The 23,699-nt window shown below is 59.3% G+C and overlaps 1 protein-coding gene across 1 annotated transcript; it reads left to right on the top strand.

The window, feature by feature from the left end:
* The first annotated feature begins 3,414 nt into the window (after positions 1-3,414).
* Positions 3,415-20,229, top strand: PLEKHB2 (pleckstrin homology domain containing B2). Its single transcript, XM_045839159.1, has 9 exons — positions 3,415-3,468; positions 8,522-8,609; positions 9,436-9,479; positions 12,520-12,672; positions 13,597-13,699; positions 14,886-14,925; positions 15,876-15,968; positions 16,781-16,889; positions 18,466-20,229. Exons 3-9 carry the CDS (start codon positions 9,443-9,445, stop codon positions 18,600-18,602), a joined length of 672 nt encoding a protein of 223 aa, XP_045695115.1. The 5' UTR covers positions 3,415-3,468; positions 8,522-8,609; positions 9,436-9,442; the 3' UTR covers positions 18,603-20,229.
* The last annotated feature ends 3,470 nt before the right edge of the window (positions 20,230-23,699 follow it).

Raw genomic sequence — 23,699 nt, 5'->3', positions numbered from 1 at the left:
GCGCGCCGCGGCGGGGGCGCGCCGTCACTTCCCTCGGCGGCCCCTTCCGGGCGCGGGGGCGGCGTGCGCGCTCCCGTCGGTGTCTAGGGGCCCCGGAGGTAGAGGCTGGTAGGAACCGCAGGGGTGGCGGCTCCCTGCGAGTAGCTGGGCTGGCCAGTAGCCGGAGAGGCTCTTGGCCGCGGGGATGACTGTCTCCCTTGACCTTTTCGAACAGACGCTTCTTTGGACTGTTTCTTCTCAAGCAGCTGTCGCTACGCCCACTGATGGCGATACGAAAAGGACACGTTGGAGCGTGGCGGGCTGGGCTTAGCTGCAGAGAGAAAGGTCGCAGGTTTGATCCCCGGTCAGGGCAGGGGCCTGGGGCGCAGTTGGTCTTCTGTCGGGGCCTCTTACCAAAGGCTGCCTATGGATGTTTCCCTCCTTTCCCCCTCTCTCTAAAAGTAAATAAAATCTTTTTTGTTTTAGTTATTTATTTTAGATAGAGGCGATGGGAGGGAGGGAAACATCAATGTGTGGTTGCCTCTCGCGCGCCCCCTCTGGGGACCTGGCCTGCAACTCAGGCATGTGCCCTGACTCGGAATCAAACCTGCGACCCTTTGGCTGGCGCGCAATCCACTGAGCTACACTAGCTGGGTCAAAAATAAATAAAATCTCTTAAAAAAACAAATAAGTTCTACAAGATGAAAATTTATTGTTTCTTTTTCTCCTCGATCTCCTGCTTCCTTTCCACTGCTGCTACAGAATTTTGCCCCAATATATTAGTACGCCGGGCATCTTTTTTTGTTGGTGTATAATCACTTGTATCTGTCGGGATAGCTAGGAAATGCTGTAGTAACAATAAGCCCCAAACCTCGGTGTCTTCACACAACAGAAATTTATTTCTCACACATTGGGTCCAGGCAGGTGGGATCATCTAAAGAAGTACACAAATAATAAGAGAATTCATCAACAATAATACAAATGAAAAAATAAAATAGTTGTCACGGTTTTAAATAACTAGTTAGAAAATATAATAAAATTTATTTTGTACAAGGTTAGTTATAGGGAAAATAAATACAAGCCTAGCAATAAATTTATCAGAACTGTTCAAAATCTGTATGAATACAAGTTTAAATACCAAATGGCACAAAAAATGGAGAAAAACATCATATTCTAGGATAAGTAGATTTAATATCAGAATAATGTGAACACTCCCTAAATTAATTATGAATTTAATACAATTTATAAAAATTTTTAACTAGATAAAGTGATTCTAATTTACATATGAAACAACAACCAAAAAAAAAAAAGCAAGAACATCTGGGAAAACTTTGAAAATAAAGCATAATAGGAAGAAGTTCCTGGACTCCCCCCAAAGGAAAAGAAGATAGATTTAAAAGCCTCAATGAGTAAAACAGTGTTTTATTAATGCATGAATAGACAGACCAATGAAATACAACAGAAAATCTAGAAATACACCCAGGTAATTGGGAAGTTATTTGAAAGGTAGCAGCTCGACCAAATCACTGGTGATAAAGATAGACTTTTTTAAAAAGGTTTTATTTATTTATTTTTAGAGAGAAGGGGAAGGGAGGAAGAAAGAGGGGGGAAAACATCAATGTGTGGTTGCCTCTGGTGCACCCCCTACTGGGGAATCTGGCCTGCAACCCAGGCATGTGCCCTGACTGGGAATCCAACCAGCGACCCTTTGGTTTGCAGGCCGGCACTCAATCCACTGAGCCTCACCAGCCAGGGCTAGACTGTTCAATAAATGGTACTAGGACAAAATAGAGCCATCTGAAAAAATATAACATTGGATCTATAACTTACACCATACCAGAATAATATCCAAATCAAAAAAGATATAAATGTTCAACCAATTGATGTTTCTCTCTCACAAAGATACTTCTCTTTCTGTCTCCTCACCCCTCCCTCACTCTCTAAAATCAATGAACATGCCTTCAGGTAAGAGTTGTTTGGGTTAAAGCACACTTTTGGTTCCTACCTAAAACTGTTTCCCTGTTTTGCAAACTATTCACTTCTGTAAAGTTTCTCCTTTTGTGTACCTCTTTGGGTATGATTTCATATATAATTTCATATGTAATTATTCCATATATATATATATATATATATAGAGAGAGAGAGAGAGAGAGAGAGGAGGGGGGAAAGAATGAGAGTGAAGCATCGTTGGGTTGCCTCTTGGTACGTGTTCTGACTCTTCGCTTTGCCGGACGATGCCCAGCTGAGGCAAAAGATAGTCGAGAGTGAGGAATCTTCAGAGGCTCCCCAGGACTAGGACAAGGGGCATTGATACAGGACAGAGACCCTGTTCTAAGACCGGTTGTGCCCACTTTCTGGAAAAGCACGGAATCCTGGCGACTCATGCAGCACCTGCACAGATGCTACATGACCCTTGTTCCATGATAACAGCGTCAAAACAAATTAGCATTGTGGAGACCCTCTCCCCTGGTGGGCAATCGAGGAAAATCACGGGAGACCGCATGGACAGTATCTTAACAGCAATGCAACTACTCGTACATGCACAAAAAAGCCCGCCAAAACTAGCCGGGAACTGTTCATCCTGTTGGAATAGCATCCCTCCAGCCCCCGAGGGTCAATCTCTGCTTGGAGTTGACCTGCTCCCATGTTCTGTGTTGTATACTGTTGTTTAGTACATCTGCTCTTTCTTTCTCTCTTTGTGTTCAATTCATTGTTTGTGATGACCAAGAACCTGATTACTGATGCCCACCTGCGACGATGCTATTTTCCCCCTTCCTGTCATGTACTCTTTGGGAGGAAGTCACTTGCACAGCCCACACGGGAGAAGGGGGTTAGAGATTAAACATCTCCTCTAAATGGGGCATGATTAATTAGAATTCGATAAGGAAGATGTATCTCTTCTTACCATTAATTTATTTAATCATTTATTACAGCAGAATGAACTCTAATATATTTAGCTTACACTCTAAATTATCTAATAGTACGTAATTTATTTTATTGCTCCAATTGTTCCAGGAGCTTTCAGGTTCATGGGCACGGCCTTTCACGGGCCTCCTCGCCTTTATTTTATTTTATTTTTTTGAGCATTCCTTGCTTCCGGCGCGATGGGAGGAGGCCCTAGGCTTAGCTTCTGTGTCTTCTCCGTCCAATTCGAGCGTCTGAGGAGCGCGGCTCCAGGACGGCCTTTCGAAGTAAGGGCGCGCGACACCCCTGTCTCGCTGAGAACTCAGCACGTACTGAAGCTGGGCCGAGGACGCGCACACCCCGCCCCTCGGCTCCTTCCTCGGAAACCCCAGGCGCGCTCGGGCCCCGCCGTGGGTCCCAGCGGGCGCGGGCGGGCCGAGAGTGCGCCTGCGCACCCGCGACAGGGCGGGGCCGAGGGAGGGCCCGCAGGGCGCAGGCGCGCAGTGGGCTGGGCTGTGGGTTCCGCAGCGACCTTGCGCTCCTTGTCTGCCTGGAGTGCGACGACGCCCGCCGGCATATTCGCAGGTAAAAATCAGGTGCGGTCTGGGCACTCCTCCACTGCCGTGGGCTGTGCCCCGCCCCACGCCCCCTCGGAGGGGTCCGCCTCGCGCCCCCGCTCGCGCCCTCTCTCCATCTCCACGTCTCCCCCCCCGATCGCCGAGGTGCAGGTCCCCGCGCTCCTGCTTCGCAGGGGCTGCCGGTCCCGCAGCTTTCCCGGGTCCGGGCCTCGCGGGGGAGCCGGGCACCACCGCGCTCTCCTCCCGCCGGTTGGCGGGGCCGCTGGGCGCTCCGTCCGCCCCGCGCTCGGTTTTGCAGTTCCCGTAGCGTTACGTGCGTGATTACACATTATTTAGAGAAAATCTCTTTTTCCACGTTTGAGTCTCTCACCAACCAGGTTGGGAGTTCCGAAGGAGGTCAGGGATTTTTCTTTCGCGTCGGCACTGGGGTTTTTAAGTTTTTTGTTTTTCTTAAAATCTCAAATGTAGAGGAACTTACAGAGACGAGGTTTCCTAAATGAGCGAATAACCAGAGTGCCCGTTTTTCGGGGCGGTTGGAGGAAAGGGTTAAGTTGGGACGATCATACAGTGTGCACATGATGTTGTTATAGAATTGTATCTAGTTTTATTAGCCAAGCCCCCGCCGCCCCATACATTCAATTTTAAAAATTCTAGCGGAAAGTAGTTAATTACAAACGCGTCTGACTCTTGGCCCTTGAGAATCTCTGCTTGCCCACTGCCCGAGGGTGGGGCACTGGGATCTCCCGGAGGAAAGTTCCAGCCCAGTACAGACCACCTCCTCTTTATCAGCTTGTCTGCTGATGGGCACTTGGATTGCTCCCTTGTCTTAGCTATTGTAAACGTTGCAGTGAACATAGGGGTGCGTTTGTTTTTTTTAAATTAGTGTCTTGGGTTTCTTTGGATATATTCCCAGAAGTGGAATCGCTGGGTCATAAGGCAGTTCCACTTTTAATTTTGTGGGGACCCCGCATACTACTTTCCACAGTGGCAAACTGGCTGCACCAGCCGCATTCTCAACTAGAGTGCAGGAGGGTTCCCCTTTCTCCTCGTCCTGGCCAGCACTTGTTCCTTGATCTACTGATAGCAGCTCTGGCAGGCAGGGGGTGGTGTCTGGTGGTGGTTTCCATTTGCGTTTCCCTGCTGAGGAGTGAAGCTGCTGGGAGTTTTTGATTACGGCTTTGATTTCGTTCGTTGTAATTGTCGGTCCAGATTTCGTTTCTTCTTGATTTAGTTTTGGAAGGTTGTGTGTTTCTGGGAATGGATCCCTTTCTTTTAGATTGTCCAGTTTACTGGCATGGAATTGCAGTACTTTCTTACGATCCCTTGTATTTGTTTCTGTGGTGTCAGTCGTCATTTTTCTTCCATTTCTGATTTTTTAATGTGGGTCCTCTCTTTTTTTCTGATGAGTCTGGCTAATGGTTTATCAACCTTGTTCATCTCTCCAAAGAACCACCTCTTGGCTTCATTGATCTTTTGTATGTTTTGTAGATTCTATCTTGCTTATTGTAGCTTTGATCTTTATTATTTCCTTATATTAGTGGGATATATAAATGTTGAAAGGGTATATCCTCCTGTTGGATTGATCCCATGATTATTACGAAATAAATGTCTCTTATAGCCTTTGTTTTAAGGCCCATTTTGTCTGATATTAGTATTGCTGCCCTAGCTTTTTTTCCTGTCTGCTTGAGATGTCTTTTCATCTCTTGACTTTCAGTCTGCCTGCCTGGGCCTTGGGGTCTGAAGCAGGTCTCACTTTTCATAATATTCGTTTGGTGGTGATGAATGGCTCTAGCTTTGTCTTGTTTGGGAAACTCTTGTCTCTCCTTTGATTCTAGACGAGAGCCGTGCTGAGCAGAACAATCTTGGCCCTAAGTCTCTGCTTTTTATCACTGTGACTATTTTGTGCCAGTCCCTTCTGGCCAGAAAAGCTTCTTTTGGGAAGTCAGAGTAAGATTTGGCCATGTCCAGGGAGGGCTTAACACAGGAGAGGTGGCATCCCGTGCCATGCCGGGGGAGGGCCCTCACCCTGCTGCCGCACCGCAGGTTTCTTCCCCTGTGTCTGGCAGTAGCTGAACTTGACCTCTTCCTGAACTGCCCCATGTGACTGTGGGGCCAGCTCAGGCTGCGTTTCTGCCCCTCCTACCAGTCTGGAAGTGGCTTCTTCTGTGTGCCTTTAGGTATAGGACTTCTGTTCAGCCAGACTTTCAGATGGTTTATTCAAGTGATTGTTCCCTAACGTGGTTGTAGTTTTGATGTGGCCACGGGAGGAGCTGAGTGCAGTGTCTACCTGTCCTGCCATCTTGACCGGAGCCCTTCCTGTTGGTTTGTAATCAAGGGTTTTTCAATGCAAACACTGTGGTTAGGGGTCAGTGGCCAAGCTGACTGCGTTCTGAGCAAGCTTCAGCAGTTTCTTGAGCCTGATTAACTCAGTTCCTGACCTCATCTTGCGTGGATCGCCCCTGACTGGTCACAAGAGTCAACTGGATTGGGGAACTAAGATTCTGCAGGAGATCTCAAGGGTATGAGTCAGTGATTTTATCTTTAAAGCAAAAGGAGAAAGCAAACATCTTGTGACCGATGTTATTGCTTAAGCTCTTACTCCTTTAAGGGAAACTAGCTGCATTTTTTTATTGTCTCAAGAAAGTGCACTTTTAAACATCTTCTCCTGGATCTTGCTTTGCAGCGAGGCCCCTAGGACATGGCCAACACACTTTCTTAACCTTTGACTCGAAGCTCCGTGGCCACCAAAGCAACTGGCACTCCAGTCCAGCCTGTCCTCTGTCCCGTGCTCCGACCAGCACGCCATCGCATGCCGGGAATCTAGCTCCTGGGTTTGACCGGGGCCCTGCCTCTGGCCTCACGGGTGCGTGTGGTCTCATGAGCACCGGAGACGCTGGGACCCCGGCTCTCAGGGACCCTCCTGGACGAGCTGCTCCTGGTCTCCGTGCACCTGGTCTGACGTGTGACCGACTGTCAGCAGGGACAGCGCACGAGGCCAAGTTAGTATCAGGCACCAGTAGAGGTTAAAAGAAGTTACCGCAGAAATTCAGGGAACTCCTTTCGGTTGCCCCTCGTGTTTGGACTGTTCACTCGGTTTCGTGACCAGCGGCAGCTGCTGGGTGACTGCGTCTCAGGCAGGCTCCGTGTCTGCACTGTCTCCCCGCAGCCCCCAGCACCAACCGGAGGCATGTGGGCCTGTCCCCCGTGGTTCTCCTCCTCCCACGAGCCATAGGCTGAGAGTTCACGGTACGACCGTAGGAGGTTTAGCCATGAGTACCCGGGATGCGGCGTGAGTGGACACACCTTCAGTTTTCTGTGCTGGGTGACCTGTCACCGTAGAGTTGTGATGCTCTCGGTGACATTGCACGGCCCAGCTTTTAAATAACGAGTTTAACCTGCTTCTCCCACTAGACTGGACGCTATGTAAAAAGCAGGGACTTCGGCTTGGTCACTTCTCTGTCCTTGGTCCTACTCCAAGGCCAGGCACGTAGTAGGTGCTCAAAGGATATTTGTTGAATGGAAATACGATGGTATTATTTCTCTGCCTCAGATCTTTTTGGAAGTAAATGACTATTTTAGGATGCTTAAGGCTGCAGGTTTGTAGGAAACCAGTTCAACCCAGTTTCAAGGATGAAAAAAACTTATTTTGCTGAACAGGTGGGTTGAATCAGTGGCTCAGAGGAATTCGCTCTGCTCCCTTGCCGTTCCCCGCCCTCAGGCTGGCTCCCTCCTCATCGCAGAGTGGCTGCCAGCCACTGGGAGCAGTGCCCGCATCCCGGGGGGTCAGGGGAGAGGCTGACTCCCGGGTCTGGTCCAGCGGGAATGTGTGTTTGAGGGCCTGAAAGCGTGGCAGAAAGGTGCGGAAGGATGCAAAACGCACTTCCTGTCTTGGCGCGTTTAGGCAGCATGAATCGGCAGAAACTGCAAGAGGTTAAGAACCTTCCGAGACTTTGGAGATGCTGGAATGTACGGTGGATAAAAGCTGTGCGGAGCTCTTTTTCTGAAGGTTGGGAGACAGGCGAGAATCCAGCCGCACGGAGACAGGGAGAAAATTAAATGAGGGCGGCTCCTTTGTGCCCCCGAGGGGCCTGTGTAGGCTGGCGGTCCGCTTTGCCGACCTAGTTCCCGAAGGAGAGCGCCTGAGAACGCGGGAGGGAAACAGAGGTGGCCTGTGACCTCAGCCTCCAGTCGGTATATGCTGACTTCGGAAAATACAAGGCTGTAACACATGCAGACCGCTAAACGTTTTTGAACAGGACAGACAGGTGTGATGGGACTGAATCGCCACCCCGTCTTCTGAAGCCCACTCGGTATCCCCTTGTCCCTGTCCTTGGCGATCGTGGCAAGGGCGCCAGCCTCTCGGTTCCTTCCAGAGCAGTTGTGCGGCGTCAGCTGTCCCCTCGGGGCTCAGCAGGTTTGCACCAGGACCGGCGGGGTTGGGGGCGGGGCAGGGGGTGGCACCCCTTCAGCACAACTCCGGGGCTGGGACCGGCCCAGCTGTGGGCCCAGCTGTGCCGCACAGGTGGAAGCGCTGTCGCGGGGAGGGTGCGTGTGTTGGTGAGTCTCTGCACGTGCGTGAGTGAGGTCTGCTCCTAGGGTGGCCACACTCCCGGCCGGCGGGCGCGCACGCTGAGCCTCCGGGAGGCGTGGTCACATCCCCTCCCAGCAGCGCTTGCACGGGGCGGCATTCCTGCCGTCGGCGTCGTCAGCTCTGGGCGTCCTCAGCTCTGGGCGTCCTCGTTTCCACGGGTGCCGACCTGGCGCTGGGGCGTCCTGGTGCCCGGTGTTTGCATTCGGTCTGCTCAGGTGCAGGAACTGGGCGCGTTGGGAGTGTGTTGCCCGCTCCTGAGTGTTTTCCTATGAGCGGCCGAGTGCGCCGCCCCCGCCCCACGGGACCTCTGTCCGCGCAGGCAGGGGGCCCGGGCCCGCCGTGCGGCTGCAGGCGTGGTCTCTGAGCCTACTGCGTCTTCTTGACTCGGGTTTTGTCCTTCACGCTTTTATGCTTTTTCTTCCCGGTTTCCGGTGTTCTGCTCTGACCTGGCTGCTGCACCTGTGGACAGCCGTGCACACCTGACCGGGCGTGTGAAGTCACCTGGGCACCGCGGGGAGGACGCGGAGGCTGCTGGACGCCAGAGCCCAGGACAAGGGGTATGTCAGGGGCAGCCACGACCCCAGACCCAGCGAACTCAGTGTGCGTGGGCAGCTGAGTGGGGTTATACTCCGCGGGGTGGGCACGGGGTGGAGGCGGAGCCTCCGGTGGGAGGGGGAGGGGCTGGGGGTTGCACTGGCTCCACTGAGATTATACTGTGTTTGGTGAGTGCCAGGTGGCCAGTGGGGTCAAGCGGCTTTGGTCCCTCCGTCCGCTGACCCTGAAGGGGATAAGGATGGGGACTCAGACCAGCTGGCTGAGATTTGGTGACACTGTAATGGGAGATGTGTGGTCTTCTGAGACCCCGGGCGCTCCTGAGAGGTCGGGGCGGGTGCGCCCCGCTGCTGCCCCTGCACCTCCTGCAGCCGCAGCCGAGTGGGCGCTGACGCTGGCTCAGGGCCCCAGAGCGGCAGGTGGGCTGGTTACGGTGGAGCGGGGGAGGGTGCCTTGTGCTGAGAGGTCAGAGCTTTCAGTCCCTCCTGGGACCTCCAGGAAGGGACAGAGGCTGGACACAGAGGTGCATCACCAGCAGCCGCCTCCGAGAACTGCTGAGCAGCCCCATGGGATGGGGGCCGAGGGCTCCTGTGGTGGGGTGACGCTGAGGCTGGCAGGGGGTGGGGGGGGCACGTGCCCAGGGCTCTGGGCTCTGAGGCTGACTCCAGGGGGTGAGGGTCGGCGTCAGGTTGAACCAGGAGACGTCCACTCGTGTCCTGGAGCTGGGGAACTGGTGGCCTGTGTGGAAACTCCCGCCCCGTTGGTGCCAGGGTGTGGTGAGGGAAAAGGTGGCCCCGTCCGGGCAGCCCTGACCCTGCCTCTCTCCCGAAGGTGGACGATGGCGTTCGTGAAGAGCGGGTGGCTGCTGCGGCAGAGTGAGTACCGCACGGGGACCCCGGGCTGGGCCGACGTTGCGGGGACCCCGTCTGTGTTTCTGCTGCTGCAGCAGATCCGTGTGCAGACAGAGCAGAGGGCAGGGCCGTGCTCACGACGTCACCCCGGGTGTCCTCTCGGGGGTCTCCCGGGCTCTCCGGCCCTCTCCGCACTCCCGAGCCCCTGTGGGTGGCTGTGTGGAGAGCAGCCCGGCAGGGGCGGCAGGCTTTGTTCCCCACGGCCGCCCGAGGTGTGCCCAGGGACTGGGATTCTGAAACGTGGGATCTTTAGTTACAGGGATAAAGACTCGACCCGAGGGGGTGTTTTTGTCTAAAACCAAACCTTTGGGCAGTAGTCCCCCCATTATCTGCCGGGGCCTGTTCCAAGACCCCCCGTGGACACCTGAAACCGTGTGTAAATAGCACTGGCTGTCTGAGAGGTGTGTGTACGGAAGACTCACCCACTTCCCCCTCTCCCGACTGCTGGGCAGGAGCCCCAGTGACAAAGCAGTGAGTGAGTGAGGTGTGTTACGCTCACCACGTCCCAGAGCAGTGGAGGCGCGCAGGTGGTGACACGTGTCAGGACTGCCTCCGGGACCCCTTTCCTGTGTGCCGCCCACACCCGCACGACGCCAGCCCGGACACGGAGCACAGCCTCCTTTGGGGGCGTGTCGTCAGGGACTCGACGGCGGGGGGTGGGGGGGGAAATGTGTGGTCAGAACTCCGCCGACGGGGACGCCGCCTGCTGTCGTGCGGTGGCTGACTGGTGGTTTCTGCTCAGCTCGGGAGCTGCCAGTCCAGTGGGCACTGGGGTCACTTATTTGTCGACTTGGGGAAGTGCTCTCTCGGTTGGGGGGGGCCTGACAGGGTGCAGGGAACTGGGAAGGCTGGCGGAGCACAGGTGGGGCTGACTCCACCAGAAACTACTAGAAGCAGTGTGAAATGAGTGCTCAAAACTCCCTGTGTCTTTATATACTAACAGTGAAATTTCAGAAAAAGAAAAAAAAATTGCTTTTGCAATTGCAACAAAAAGAATAAGACACCTAGGAATAAACTTGAGGATGTGAAGGACTGATCCACTGAAAACCACAAAGAGTTACTTAAAAAGGTCGAGAAAGACACAGGGGAACGGACAGATACCTGTGTTCACGGATTAGATGAATCAGCATGGTGAAAGTGTCCACGTGAAGACAATACTCAGATGGAACTCAATCCCCGTCAGACTCTTGGTGGCATTTTTTAAAGAGATGGAACAAAAAAGAAACACCAGGTTTGTGTGGAACCACAAAAGACCCTGAAGACTGAAGCAATCCTGAGAAAAAAAAGAACGGAGACATTGGTATCACGCTTCCTGGCTTCAGATTATGCTCCAGGGTGACGATAATCAAAACCGCGTGGTGTCGGCAGAAAAGCAGACATGCAGACGGACGGAACGGAGCTGGGAGCCCAGAGACAAACCACATGTAGATGGACGCACAGTTTCTGATGCGGGAGCCCAAAGCAGACGAGGGAGAAGAGCAAGCCGGCGGAGCTGGAGAGCCCCGTGGGGAGGAATGGGGCTCGACTGCTGTGTGCCCCGTGCCCAAGACGTGGTGCAGCTCGGACCCGGGACCCGAGACCTGGACGGAAGGCCTGAGACGCGCAGGTGCACAGGGGAAGACACGGGCTAGGCTTGGGGGCCGCCGTCTTAGGGTCTTATGAGTCTGACCCCAAAGGCACGGGCAGGGAAGGCACAAACGAATGGGACTGGGTCAAACCAAAACGCTTCTGCACGGCAGGAGAAACCTCCGGCAGAACAAACAGGAGACCAGCCGAGTGGGAGAAGATACTGGCAAACAGCAGCTCCGACGACGGGCTCACACCCCGAACACAGGAAGGACTCACAGAGCCCAGCACCACACGCACAGCGGGGAAAGCGCGGGCAGAGGGCCCGAGCAGACCCCTCTCCCAGGAAGACCCACAAACGGCCACCGGGGGCGCGGGAAGATGGCCGACTTCCAGTGACACGCAAGCGAGGGCCACAGCGAGGTCGCACCGCACGCCCGGTAGAGGGGCCGTCGCCGTCCACACGACGGGCCGTACGCGTGCTGCAGCGGCGGTGGGGACAGCCCTCCTTCGCCGCGGGCGGGCGTGCGGCCTGGTGCGGCCCCCGTGGGGGGCGGCACGGGGGCTCCTCCGAACGGCGAGGATGGAGTTGCCATAGGACCCAGCCGCCCCTCTTTCGGGCGTCTGCCCCCCAGAACCGAGAACACGCGTGTGCAAAGACACGCGCGCCCCTGCGTCCGCAGCAGCACTGGCCGCCCGCGGTGGCCGAGACACGGAGCAGCTTCGACCAGGACCGGGTGGCGACGCGGCGTGGCTGCAGGGAGCAGCGCTCGACTGGCGAGGGGACGGGCTGCTGCCGTTCGCAGCGACACAGACGCACCGCGAGGTCGTTGTGCTGAGCGAGACGAGTCGGACGGGCGAAGTGAAGAAGCCTGGGACTTCACGTGTGAGGGACACGAGACTGGGAGCAACAGGCGGACAAGGAAGACGAAGACTCTCGGATGCGGACGCAGAGGGCGGCGTGGTGGTGACCAGGGGAGGGATGGAATCGGGGGGAGGGGAGGTGTGGCCGTAGGGGGGCACGCAGTGCAAACCCGGGGTGGGCGAGAGACGGGTGGCGGTGGTCTGCACGGAAGACAGCGCAGTGGTAACTCGCCACCACGGCCACAGCAGCGGGAACCCTGCCCCCCACACTCGCAGCCGTGAGCCTGCGCCCGCCCGCCCGCATGCAGACGGGTCCTGCAGTTGTACACTTGAGACCTGTGCGGTTTCCCCAACCCGAGTCCCCCGAGAAGTTCGGTGTAAAAACAGTCTGGGGACGTGGGGCGGACGGCGCTCCGTGTCCCCGTGCCGTGCGGGCGTCCTGCCCCTGGGGTCCGTGTCATGTGCCGCTCGGGTGGGCTGCTCGGGGCAGTGGGGGCCCGCGGAGGACCGTCCCCCCCCCCCGCTCCCGTCCCCGGGGCGCTCCCAGCAGCCGTGTGCCCGCGGTGTCTTCCAGGCACCATACTGAAGCGCTGGAAGAGGAACTGGTTCGACCTCTGGTCCGACGGCCACCTGGTCTACTACAGCGACCAGACCCGGCAGAGCATGGAGGACAAGGTGCACCTGCCGGTGGACTGCATCAACCTCCGCGTGGGGCTCCAGTGCTGCGGTGAGCGCCCGCCGCCCGCCCCTCGCCACCCTGGGTGGGCCCTGGGGCCTCCCTCACCCACCGGCCCCCACTCACAGGCCCCGGGGGGCGTCACTGGGGAAGAGGCGCCCACAGTGGGGGCCGGGCGGTGGGGCAGATCCATTTCTCCTCCGAGTCAGACCCTCCAGTGCGCACTCCTTCCTCGCCCGCGGAGAAGGTGGTGGGCGTTTCGGGCTCCAGGGCGTTTGGACCCGAGAGAGGGGGCCCCCAAGGCAGTGCAGGTTTGCGACTCAGAGCCAGCGGCTGTGCCTTCAGGACGGCAGCCGTCTCTCAAGGGCCGTGACGTCCCGTGTTCCTGGAGTTCCCCGCCCTCCCTCGGGAGGGCCCGTCTGCGCCAGGCATCGAGCTCTCCCTGTCTCACGGACGGCAGGTGCACACACAGCCCGTCAGTCCCCCTCGCTCCGCCACCGTTTGAGGCGGAGTTTGCCGTGGGAACCTCGGATGTGTGTGGCGTCCCGCCCGCGCTCTGGTCCTCACACGCGGGTCTCCGTGGCCCAGGCGGAGCACATGGGTGCTTGGAAGCTCCAAGGTCGCTTTTAGAGCAGCGACCTACCTAGTTGATGCTTCCTGCAAATGAAGTCAGCAGGTGTTCTGGTGTCTCGTGCTGCGTGAACACCTTTCACCACGTGGGGCCTGTGCTTCCAGCGTCTGGGCCTTGCGGCGTGTCTCCACGTGGGGGCTGCCCCTCCCGAGGGCTGCCCGCTCGTCCCGCAGGGAGTCCCGCTGGCGCGGGGCTGGGATGCGCCTGTTCGGCTCTGCAGAGCAGAGCCGGGGGGTCCTCAGGTGGGGTGTTCTGAAGTGCCGGCCTGTTGCTCATCTGAGCTCCTGGGGGAGAAGAAACCCTTTGAACACACACCCATCCTGCATTCCGCCCGCCTCCCGCAGACGTGCAGCCGCCCGACGGGAGGCCCCGAGACTGCATGCTGCAGGTGGTTTGCCGGGACGGGAGGACCGTCAGCCTCTGTGCGGAAAGCCCGGACGACTGCCTGTGAGTCTCCTCTCCGAAACGTTTCGTTTTCCAGGGCGTTCTCTGTTCCAGTGTCCGGTTGTCGGGAAGGGACGGAGTGGGAGTGGGGCCTCCCTCGGGCGGCAGAGCGGTGGCTCGGGCTGTGGGGAAGAAGTTCGGGGGTCCCGCTCCACCCCTGCTGGCCGCCCGGCCGGCCTCCTGCCTGCGCAGGCCCGGGGCCCTTCTTCCCCTGCTCGACGCCCGCTGGGTGGTGGGCGTGACCAAAGGGGTTCTTAAACCATGTGCCCCCCCGCCTGCCTGCCACGCTCAGTGCGGCAGGATGGACAGTAGCCTGGACGTGGAAAGAGCCCAGTGTCTGTGGGTGGGCGACGAGAGGTGGGCATGCACACGCGTGCACAGTGGGGTGTCGCTGCCCTCTGTCAGCGAGAGAGAAAAGCCTGCTGTTCGCAGCAGCACGACGGACCTTGAGGGCGTCACGGTCAGTGAGGTGAGCCAGTCAGAGAGGGACAAGCACGGTGCGGCCTCTCTCGTGCGCGGGGTCTGGAAGGGCTGACCTTGCAGGGGGAGAGAGTGGAGGGTGGTGGCCGGGGGCTGGGGCTCGGGGAGGGGGTGGTCGGTCAGCACGATGCTGGGCGTCCACCGTGGAGTGAACGGCCCTGCTGGACGCACTTGGGGTGGAGAGAGCCTTCACGTCACCACCGGAGAAAGTGCAGGGTCATCGCGGGGGCCGGGGGAGCAGAGGCGTTCACTTACTGCGGTGGTCGTTTTAGGACGTGTGTGTCCTGTGGTCTGCGTGCCTTAAACGTGCACGCAGGTCAGTTTCTGGGGCTGGCAGAAAAAGCACCGGCCTCGTGTTCGTTTGTGAGGAATTGCCGCCCCCGTCCTGGAACCTCACGCAGCCACCCGGTGGGTGGGGTGGGTCTGTGTGTCACTGGGCCGGCGCGCCCTTCAGTTACTGAGGGCGAAGCAGAGGCAGTCTGCAGTGCGCTCTAAACAGTGTGCGTCATGTGTGCTGCGGCGTGTTTCCACGTGTCACGTGTTCTCAGTGCACGCCCCCACTGGGTTGGTTGAGTGGCCCTGGCGGCCGGGGCCGCACAGCCGGGCCCTGGACCCGGCTGTAGCAGAAGCCCTGGCTCCAGCACGGTTGGGGGGCCGCCGCGCCCGGGGCTGGATTTCACTCAGACGACTTTCCCTCTCGTCCCCCCAGGGCCTGGCAGTTCACACTCCAGGACTGCAGGACAAACACGGTGAGTGCCACGCGGGGCAGCCGGCAGTGCCGTGTCTCACGGACTCGCTGTGACACACGGGGGAGGGGCGGTGCCTGGCCACCAGGTGACGGGGGGGCAGGATGCCCCTCGAGGGTTCACCCTGGGAGAGCCGGGTGGGCCAGGCCTGTGGGCGGGAGGAGCCCTCCCGGTGGGAGGACCCGGTGCCAGGGTGGTTTTCCGGAAATGCTAGAGTCTCAGATTTGCCGCACGTTGACCTCCGCTGTGCTCTGCAGAGGAGGCTGGGAAAGGTCAGCGGGTCCTTGGACCTCGTTCCCCCTCGGCCTCGTCTCACCTCTGGCCGTGAGGGGCCCTGCGCAGGCAGCCCCACTGCTGAGGCGGCTTCCTCTGCCCTCTGCGTGCTCCTCCTCCAGAGGGGCCCCCCTCTCTCTGGGGGGAGGAAAGTGGAGAGACGCACAGCGGGGCGTTCCCTGCTCCGGCCGGCCCGCGGTCTCCCCCCTCCCTCGAACACCCGCTCCTGGGGGAGATCAGTGCTGACGGCCCGCGTGCTCCGGGGCCGGACGACTCTTCACGGGGACTTTAGAGAGTGCACGTTGTCGTCTTCTCCGCTGGGGAGTGACTCAGAGCAGGAACGGACCCTGTGTGCAGAGCATGTCTGTGGGGGCCACACTGTGGGGTCTGCTGGTGGACAGAAGGGCTGGGGGTGGCCCTGGGGGCTCCTGGCGCCGCGGGTGTGAGCGCGCCCAGCTGCCCGGCGGGTCCCTGAGAAGGGTGCTGGAGGGTGCCTGGGGGTGAGGGGCGGGGTCTCCCCCTGCCCCCATTACTGCCTTTCTGAGAGCTGCTGTATTGCTGTCCACAGGAAACGTTTGGGCTTTAAAAAAACTCGCTAAACAGAAGGACGGATGTGTAACGTCCTGAAAGCCTCTGTAGTTGCTGTGTGGCAACCGCTGTCTTCCCCTCTCTCCCCTAAGGCTTACGTCGGCTCGGAAGCCGTCTACGACGGCCCCACGGTGGGCGCCCCGCCTCCACCTCCGTACACGGCCTACCCCGCTCCGGACCCCGAGGTAGGGGGCAGGGGGGGGAGTGCTTCTCCGCGCCGGCGGCGGGGGCGGGGGTCTCTGTGCCAGTTATTGTGGTCTTTGAAGAAAGCAAAAACAGAACAGAGCCGGTGTCGGGAAAGTAGAACCGTACTCTGAACCCCGTCTTTCTCAGACCAGACGCATCACCTTCCACTTCCGTGCAGTAAAGCAGCGGCCCTGCGCCTTCGAGTGCACAGCCCGTCTGGGGGGCGACCCAGAAACCCGCCGTGACCTCGGTGGTTGCTCTGGCCACGCGGTTTTTGTGGTTTACAGTTCGTACTCAGTGGCCGACTCACACTCTTTGTCTAATCAGAAAAGAATGCTTTGAAAGTGAAAAAGAAGCCGAACCTCAGGAAAAGTCACACCCCGAACACCAAACACGCCGGGCGTGCCCGAGGGGGCGGAGCCGGGAGCCCGTGCTCGGCGGAGGGGGCTCTGGGCTGGGAGGCGCCGTCATTGTGGCCCCGGGGTTCAGTTGGGAGGGGAGGGGAGGGTCGCGAGAAGGCGCAGAGGTAGAGGACGCGGAGGGAGAGATCGCATGCACTCTCCCCGTCCCCTCCTTGTCACACGCGAGGTGACGGGGACAAGCGTGGGCGTCTCTGTCCTGTTCTCGGAGGGGACGACGCTTCCAGTCTCCCCCTCGGGTGTGACGTCAGCTGCAGCCCGAGGGGCGGGCCCGCCGCGCGAGGTCCAGTCCCTACCCGCCCACCCAGCGCCCACCCACGGCGCAGGGCGCCCGTCCCTGAACCAGGGCCGGACGTCAGCCCCGCGACTTGACGGCCCCTTTCCTTCCGCAGGCCTACGGCTACTGCCCGTACGGGGCTGCGTACGCGCCGCCGGGCGCGCAGGTCGTCTACGCCGCCGACGGGCAGGCCTACGCGGTGCCCTGCCAGTACCCCTACGCAGGTGAGTCGGCCGCCCCCCTCCGCGCGGCGCAGGGGTCGGTGTGCGGGGGGAGCTGTGTCTGGCCCCAGACTGCGAGGCGCTCCGCCCGGGCTTTTTCCTCGAAGTGCCACATGGAGTCACACGCTTTGAAGAGCTGAGTGACAGGTGCGACTGTCAGAGCGTCCCCACTGCCCCCACGTCTGTTCTCAGGGAGAGACGGGGTCGGCACTGGGATTCGCTTGCGTGAAGACGCAGCCCAGCCCAGAGGCCCCTCCTAGGGGAGGAGAGGTGTTCTTTCTCCTTCTCTTTTGCCTTCCGGTAGCATCCTGCGAAAGCGGTCACTGCGGAGGCGGTGTTCCTTTGTGCCAGGGACGCAGAGGCCGCAAGGGGCTGACCTTGCTCTGGGCTTTCGGCGGGCTTCTCTCCGCTTCTCCCCTCCCGTCCCTGGAACCACCCTGGAGATGTGGGCGACATCGAGTTGTGGGCGCGCCCTGGGCCGGCGGCGGTGCGCAGAGTGTGTGACAGGCGGTCCCCCGCGGGCACGTCGGGCTGACACACACAACCCTCCCGTGTCTGTGGGGACCTGTGGTCAGTCGGCCAGCCAGGAAGTGCCCAGTGCCGTCTGTGCCCACCCTCGTCCATGGGCGGCGGCCCAGCTGTCCTTGCGGGGCCCCTGGGCTGCAGAGACCGCCCCCCCTTGCACTTGCGGGACGAGTCCGGGAGCAGAGCTGCGGGTTCTGCGTGGTGGGCTCCCCTCCCCGCCTTCCATCGCGGGCCCAGGTCCTCGGGTCCCCGGTGATTTGCGAGTTTCTTGCCTTGGCCCATCCTCTCACGTCCACGTTCTGACCGTTTACGTGAAGCCCAGCTGAGTTAGGTGGCTGAAGCAGGTGCCACCGCAGACGCCCCCCGGGCCACGAGCATGGGGCCACGGGGCCAGTGTCTGCCCTCCGGGATCGGAGCGGTTGGCTGCAGGGGTGGCGGGCGGAGGAGGAGAGGAGCAGGGTCTGCGCCGCGGCAGTGCTAAAGAGAGCCAGCCGGCAGCACAGTGGTCACGTGTGGAGGAGAACAAGCGATGCGTCTCCCACCGGAGCCGTGAGCCGCGGGAGTGTCGCACTGAGTTTTTCAAGGTTCGCTGTGTAGGAGCTCCCCCTGTGACATGCTTTCCCTGCAAACGGGGGCTCTGCCCCAGACTCCTCACGCGTGGGCTCCGCTCCCGCCCTGTGCTGTCCCGCCCCCGGTGTCCCGAGAAGCGTGCTGTATGGATGGAAGTGGACCCCAGGGGCTGGAGTCGCGGCTTCGCTGGTCCCGTCTGGGACTGCGGACCTTGGGGAGCCGAGCGGCTGGACTCTCGGAGAGCGGTGTGGAGGGGCTCTGGGGAGGCCAGGTCCCGTCTGTCGCCTGTGGTGGAGGAGAGTGGGGACCGCCCACCGCAGCGCCCCACCCCCGTCCGTCCAGGGGAGGCCGCGGCCATGGGAGGGACGCCAGTGCAGCCAGCAGGGGCCCTGACCGCTCTCAGGGAGGGTCCCGGCCCAGAGGGCCGCCCTTTCCCCGGGTGTGGGGCGTGACCCTGCTCAGAAGCCTGTCTTCTCTTTTGCAGGGCTCTGCGGGCCGCAGCCCACCCGCCACATCATCGTCCGGGAGCGGCACCCCGGCGGTGACGGCGACCTGGCGCTGGGCATGCTGGCCGGGGCCGCCACGGGCATGGCCCTGGGGTCCCTGTTCTGGGTCTTCTAGGGCCTGGGGCCGGACGTGCAGGCCGAGGACGCCCCTGCACAGGCCTGTCACCGCCAGGTGGTGCAGTGCACGGTGAATGTCCCCGGTGAACGTCCTCGGTGAACGTCCTCGGTGATTGCTCCCATCCTTCTTTCGAAAGTAGTGACGTCATAGCTCCAACCCACCCACGGGAGAACCACAGGGAAGGCCGCTGGGCCGACACCCGGACTCTTCGGGGCACTGGCTTGTTCTGGTGGCTCCTCCTGGAGCTCCCGGGGGCGTCACTGGAACGCAGCCAGTGGGCACGGCCCTGGAGGGCGGCGTGGCGTGCCGGGGACCATTGTCCAGGACCATCGTCCAGGGCCGTGCTGGCGGCACGATGAGGAACGCGCTAAGCAGGAGCCTGGCCGGAAAACGAACTGCAGCTGCTTTTGGTTTAAGGTCGGACGTGCAAGCCTCAGGGGCCGGAACTGGCCCTGCTCCTCCCAGAGCTGCGGGCTGGTGAGCGGCCAGGGGACGTCCCCGGGGCCGTGTGTGACGGCCCGCGGCCCTCCAGCAAGGCCGCCTGCTCAGGGTGGTGGCCGGGAGGGGCAGTCCCTGCTTTTAGGATGAAGAAGCTGCTCGGGTGTGGCGTCTGGTGTGTTTTTGGTGGTGACCTTTGGGAAACGTGACACGTTTGCCGTTGACTCGAGCCTCAGAGCGTCGGGCTTTGTCCTGTGAAACCTGAAGCAGGCAGAACGGCCAGAACGCGTAGGCGGAGGGAGATTTGCGCTGTGCGGCGCGCCGCGTCGTCAGTGCGGCCTGGCGTGTTCCCACCGTGGCCTCCGCCCGCTCACCGTTTCCCTCCGCATGTTGAGAAGGGACCGGGGACGTGCTGGGAGCACCCCCCCCCCCGCGGGGTTCACTCCAGAGGCTGCTCCCGAGCAGGTGTCCCGTCCCTGAGGACGGGGGAGGGGCGCGCAGCCCGGGTGGGGCGCGTGGGATCTGGGCTGTCGGGAGGGTCTAGGGAGAGCGGAGAAGTGACCTCAGGACGCGCGTGACCTGCGCCGGGTCCTGCCCACCCCGGCCAGGACGCCGCCTGGTGTCGACCCCTGACGGCTGGTGTGAGCTCTGCAAAACCCAGGTGGACCCTTTCACTGCGTGAGCCGTTGAAGCTCCTCACTGTTCCCGTCTTCTGCCCTGCGTGCTCTGGAAATGCCCCCTCGCAAATGCAGCTCAGGCCCCTGAAGGCCCCTGCACCATCCCTCCCTGTGGCCCTGGTCCCCATAATGCACACTCCTGGCCACGCAGACTCTGCTGTGTCCGCGGCAGGCCTGCCCTCCCGTGGGGGCGGCTGCCTCCACCCCCGAGGCTGATGGAAACGGAGCGTCCTGTGCTCCCGGAGGGCACCGCAGACTTGCCTCCCTGGCCAGCACGCGCACACACTCGTGGACACTGGAGAGCCTGCAGAGTCTGTTTCCAGTCGAGGGGAGGCGAACTTGACCAGCTCTGGACGTTGGACCCGGGGCTGTGCGCCACCACTGGTCTCCAGGGTCGAAAGTGTTGCCTTTGTGAGTTCACGCCCTGTCAGCGAGACTGGCTTTTCCTGATGGTGATTGTTTTTAAAGCTGTGTCCCTTACTTACGGAAATTAAACAGTTTTGAATGTGGCCTCGGGGTATTCACTTTGAACTTGGAGTTCCGAGAGAGCTGGAGCGTTGTGCCTCCGTGTTCCCTGCTGCCCTCTGGCTGCAGGGGCGGAGCTGTGGGCTGAAGCTTGGGCACGTGTGCGCCCCGCCCTGACCCCACCGGGGACATGCCCGTGGGCAGCCTCAGAATTCACCGTCACTAGTGACTCATCCTGACAGGAAGCACCAGGTGTGCAGACGTCCGGGTGCCGTTCCCCTGGCCCCGTGGGCAGGAGGCGCCAGCCCTGCCGATCCTTCACTCAGGGAATCCTTGGTTGAGCAGCTGGGGGGCTGGGAGGAGCTCGTGCGGGCGGGGTGAGCGCTCGCTCTCCTTCTGCACTTTACACACTGCGCCTGGGGGAGACTGGCCCTGGGCTTGGCACACGCTGGGCTGATGGTGTGGTGGCTGTGCTTTCAACTAACCTCTGGGGCTCGAGTGTAAAGAGAAGACAGAGGCTGGTGGCTGCGGTCCAGACCACCGGACCACAGGACTGGCCAGGCCAGGGCCCGAGCTCCGGGTCAGCAGCAGGAGGCCCCAGGGTGATCTCCTGTGTGGGCTGTGGTCCTGGGTCGTCTTCCCTCCCCACCCTGCCCCCTGCCCCCCAGCTCACGCACCCCAGACAGGAGCACAGTCCTGTCCCCCTGAGTCCATTTGTTTGGTTGCTTCCCTGTCTCTAGGGTTCTCTTGTGCCGTAGAACCTGCTATTCTCCCTGTGTACAAACTGTGTACTTACAGGTGAAGGTGAGAGTACCTTAAATGGTGTTAACCTTAAGGCGTGTGTTTGTTTTTTAAATTCAATTTATTGAAACACTAAAAACAAACAGAATTCTTCACCATTTCTCCACCTTCCCCCTACACACCTCAGGCAACCACCAGTCAGTCTACCGTTTAAGAACTACTGTGCAGTAGCACACTCTCGGCTTTCCCACCGCCCTGTGGACAGAGTGCCGTCTCTCTCTGGAGCGTTCCCCGGTGCCGAGGGGTGTGCTGTCGCACCAGGAAGCGGTGACCCGGTGAGCCCTCCCAGCAGCCTGCAGGCTGGTGCCCCGGCTGCCCGGGGTGACGCTGTGGCCTCGGCGTCAGACACCAGACTGTAACGTCCGCTGGGACACGCGGGCGGACCGTGGAGTCACACGTCCCAGTGACTGTTCGGAAACTGACGGTGTGTGTCGCCCTCACCCAGGTCTGCCTGGCGGTGGTCACGCCCAGGTGTCCCGCCTCCCCCAGTTCACTCCCCCTGCACTCACGTTGCCCCCGAGGCTCCCAGCGGTTCTTTATACACTTAATTTCCTGAGTAGTTTGGTGCAGCTCAGAGTAAAGATAAAAAGGATAGAGTGCTACCCTCTGTGCCTGGCCGCCGGTGCTGGTTTATCTGTCCCTTCTGACTGCAGGCGTACACAAGCCAGTGCAGAGACACAGCTTTCCCTTTTTCGAGCACAGAAGGCTAGCATGTGCCCCAGCGATCTCAGACGTTCAGGTCTCAGGATCCTCTTACACTGATTTTTGAGGTCTCCAAAGAAATTTTTTAATGTGAGTTATATTTATAAGAACGTACTACTATTGGCAAATAAAAGTGAGAAATTTAAAAACATCTCTAGAAAAATAAGCTCATTCATTACATAGCGACATTTTAAGATTAGAATTTATAAAAAAAAAAAGTTTCCAAAACAAAATCAGTGAGGCAAAGCATTTTCACACCTGAACAAATTTCTTAAAAAACAGTAACCTAGGAATAAATGTAATCAAGGTTGTGAAGGACCTGTATACTGAAAACTACGAAGCATTATTACAACAGATTGGAAAAGACACAATGAAATGGAAACGAGAATCAACATAGCTAAAATAGCCACATTAACCAAAGCAATATGCAAATTTACTGCAATCTTCGTAGAAATCCCAATGGCGTTTCTCAAATAGAGCAGAAAACCACCAGAGCTGCCCGGAGCGGCAGACGGCCCGCAAGAGCCCGGGCAACCCTGCGGCGGGACGGACGCTGGAGGCGTCACGGCGCCGAGTCTAAGCGACGCCGCCGAGCCGCGACCATCAGAACTGCACGGTATCGGCAGAAACTCGGCGCCGACCTGCGCTTTCATGCTGGCTGGGTTTCTTCAACGAAACGAGGACTTCCAAAGTGCTTTTCTAACAGTAAAGTGACACTGCCTTTTCCTTCAAAAGTTCTTATTTTAGTAGAAAGTACATTTCTCATCCATTTAAACAATCCAAAGGACAAACGTGGGGAAACGTTACTAGGATCCTGAGTCAATGTTTTGCAGCAAGATAAAGAGAAGTAATGTTTTCAACGTTATATAAGAATACGGCATAAAACACAATGAAACCGAATGAAACGTTTTTGAAACGACAGTATCAGTTCAACCTGAACTGACTGCGTCTCTCAGACCCGTGCCCTTGTCCTAGCTCAGACACAGCAGCAACAAAAACCACAGCTCCAAAGCCTCCTGTCACCGAAGTCAGGTAACTGCACTGGCTCAAGCCCGCACCGTTCACAAGGACACGTTCTGAAACCCACGGGAAGTCCAGGACAGCCGGACGGATGGGACGAGGCGACGGGCAGCTTCGGACGCACCTTTCATAGGAAGATGCTGTTCCAGGCCCGGGCGCCTGCGCGGCCCCCCCGTTCCGTCTGAGCGGACAGTGCAGTGGGATCTGGCGCACGGATACACGCACACGGATACACTCGCCGTGGCCTTCAGGGCCAGGACAGGGCTTCCCGTTGGGAGACTCACCTTCCTGGCCGCGTGGAGACGGGAGCCCGGCATCAGGGAGGGCGCGCGTCCCGAAGGAGGGAGAGGAAGGCTGGACGGAGCCGGAGGGAGCTAACAACACGCACCGGGAAGGCCGTCTCACCCGGAGCGCCGCCGTCTGGCCCCAGTGGTGACCAACGCGCCACGAGCTCCCGAGTTCCGCAGGCACCGCGACAACCGTCCTGCGCCGGTTTGAGGTAGACGGACGCTGGGAATGCACCGAGTTCTCGCTCAAGGGACAAAGGCACCCAGGAGGGCCCCTCCTGTACCCCCTTCCTGCCTTACAGCAGGAGGGCTGGGGCCAGGGGGGCTCTTTGCAAAGGAAGCCCCCAGGCTCACAGCGAGTCCACAACGTTTGGCCACTCGTCCGGCTGGGCTGCGCTGTCCCTCTCCTCCCTGGCTTTTCAAGGTGGAGCTCCAGCGGGCTCCTGTGCGGCGAGGGTAGGGCTCCCCTCCCCGAGTCCCACAGCACGCGCGAAGGGCAGTCCCCGTGTCTTCTGTGAGCTGCTCAGAGGGACCCGGACGAACCAGGCCTCTCTGCCCTGCGCCTCCAGGGCTGGGGTCCTGTGAGCACTGCGCCCCTCTCCCCCGCCCCCGAGCCCACGTGGCCCCACCTCGCACGCAGTCCATCAGATGTAATGTGAACCACCTGGAGGTTTGTGGTTCTTGGCGTGCAATTCAGTCAGGTA

Source organism: Phyllostomus hastatus, unplaced genomic scaffold (genome assembly GCF_019186645.2).
Source record: "Phyllostomus hastatus isolate PE091 unplaced genomic scaffold, TTU_PhHast_1.1 phas_contig_29, whole genome shotgun sequence".
NCBI classification, from domain to species: Eukaryota; Metazoa; Chordata; class Mammalia; order Chiroptera; family Phyllostomidae; genus Phyllostomus; species Phyllostomus hastatus.
The sequence above is the reverse complement of the archived record's forward strand: the minus strand, read 5'-3'. Positions and strand labels throughout refer to the sequence as shown.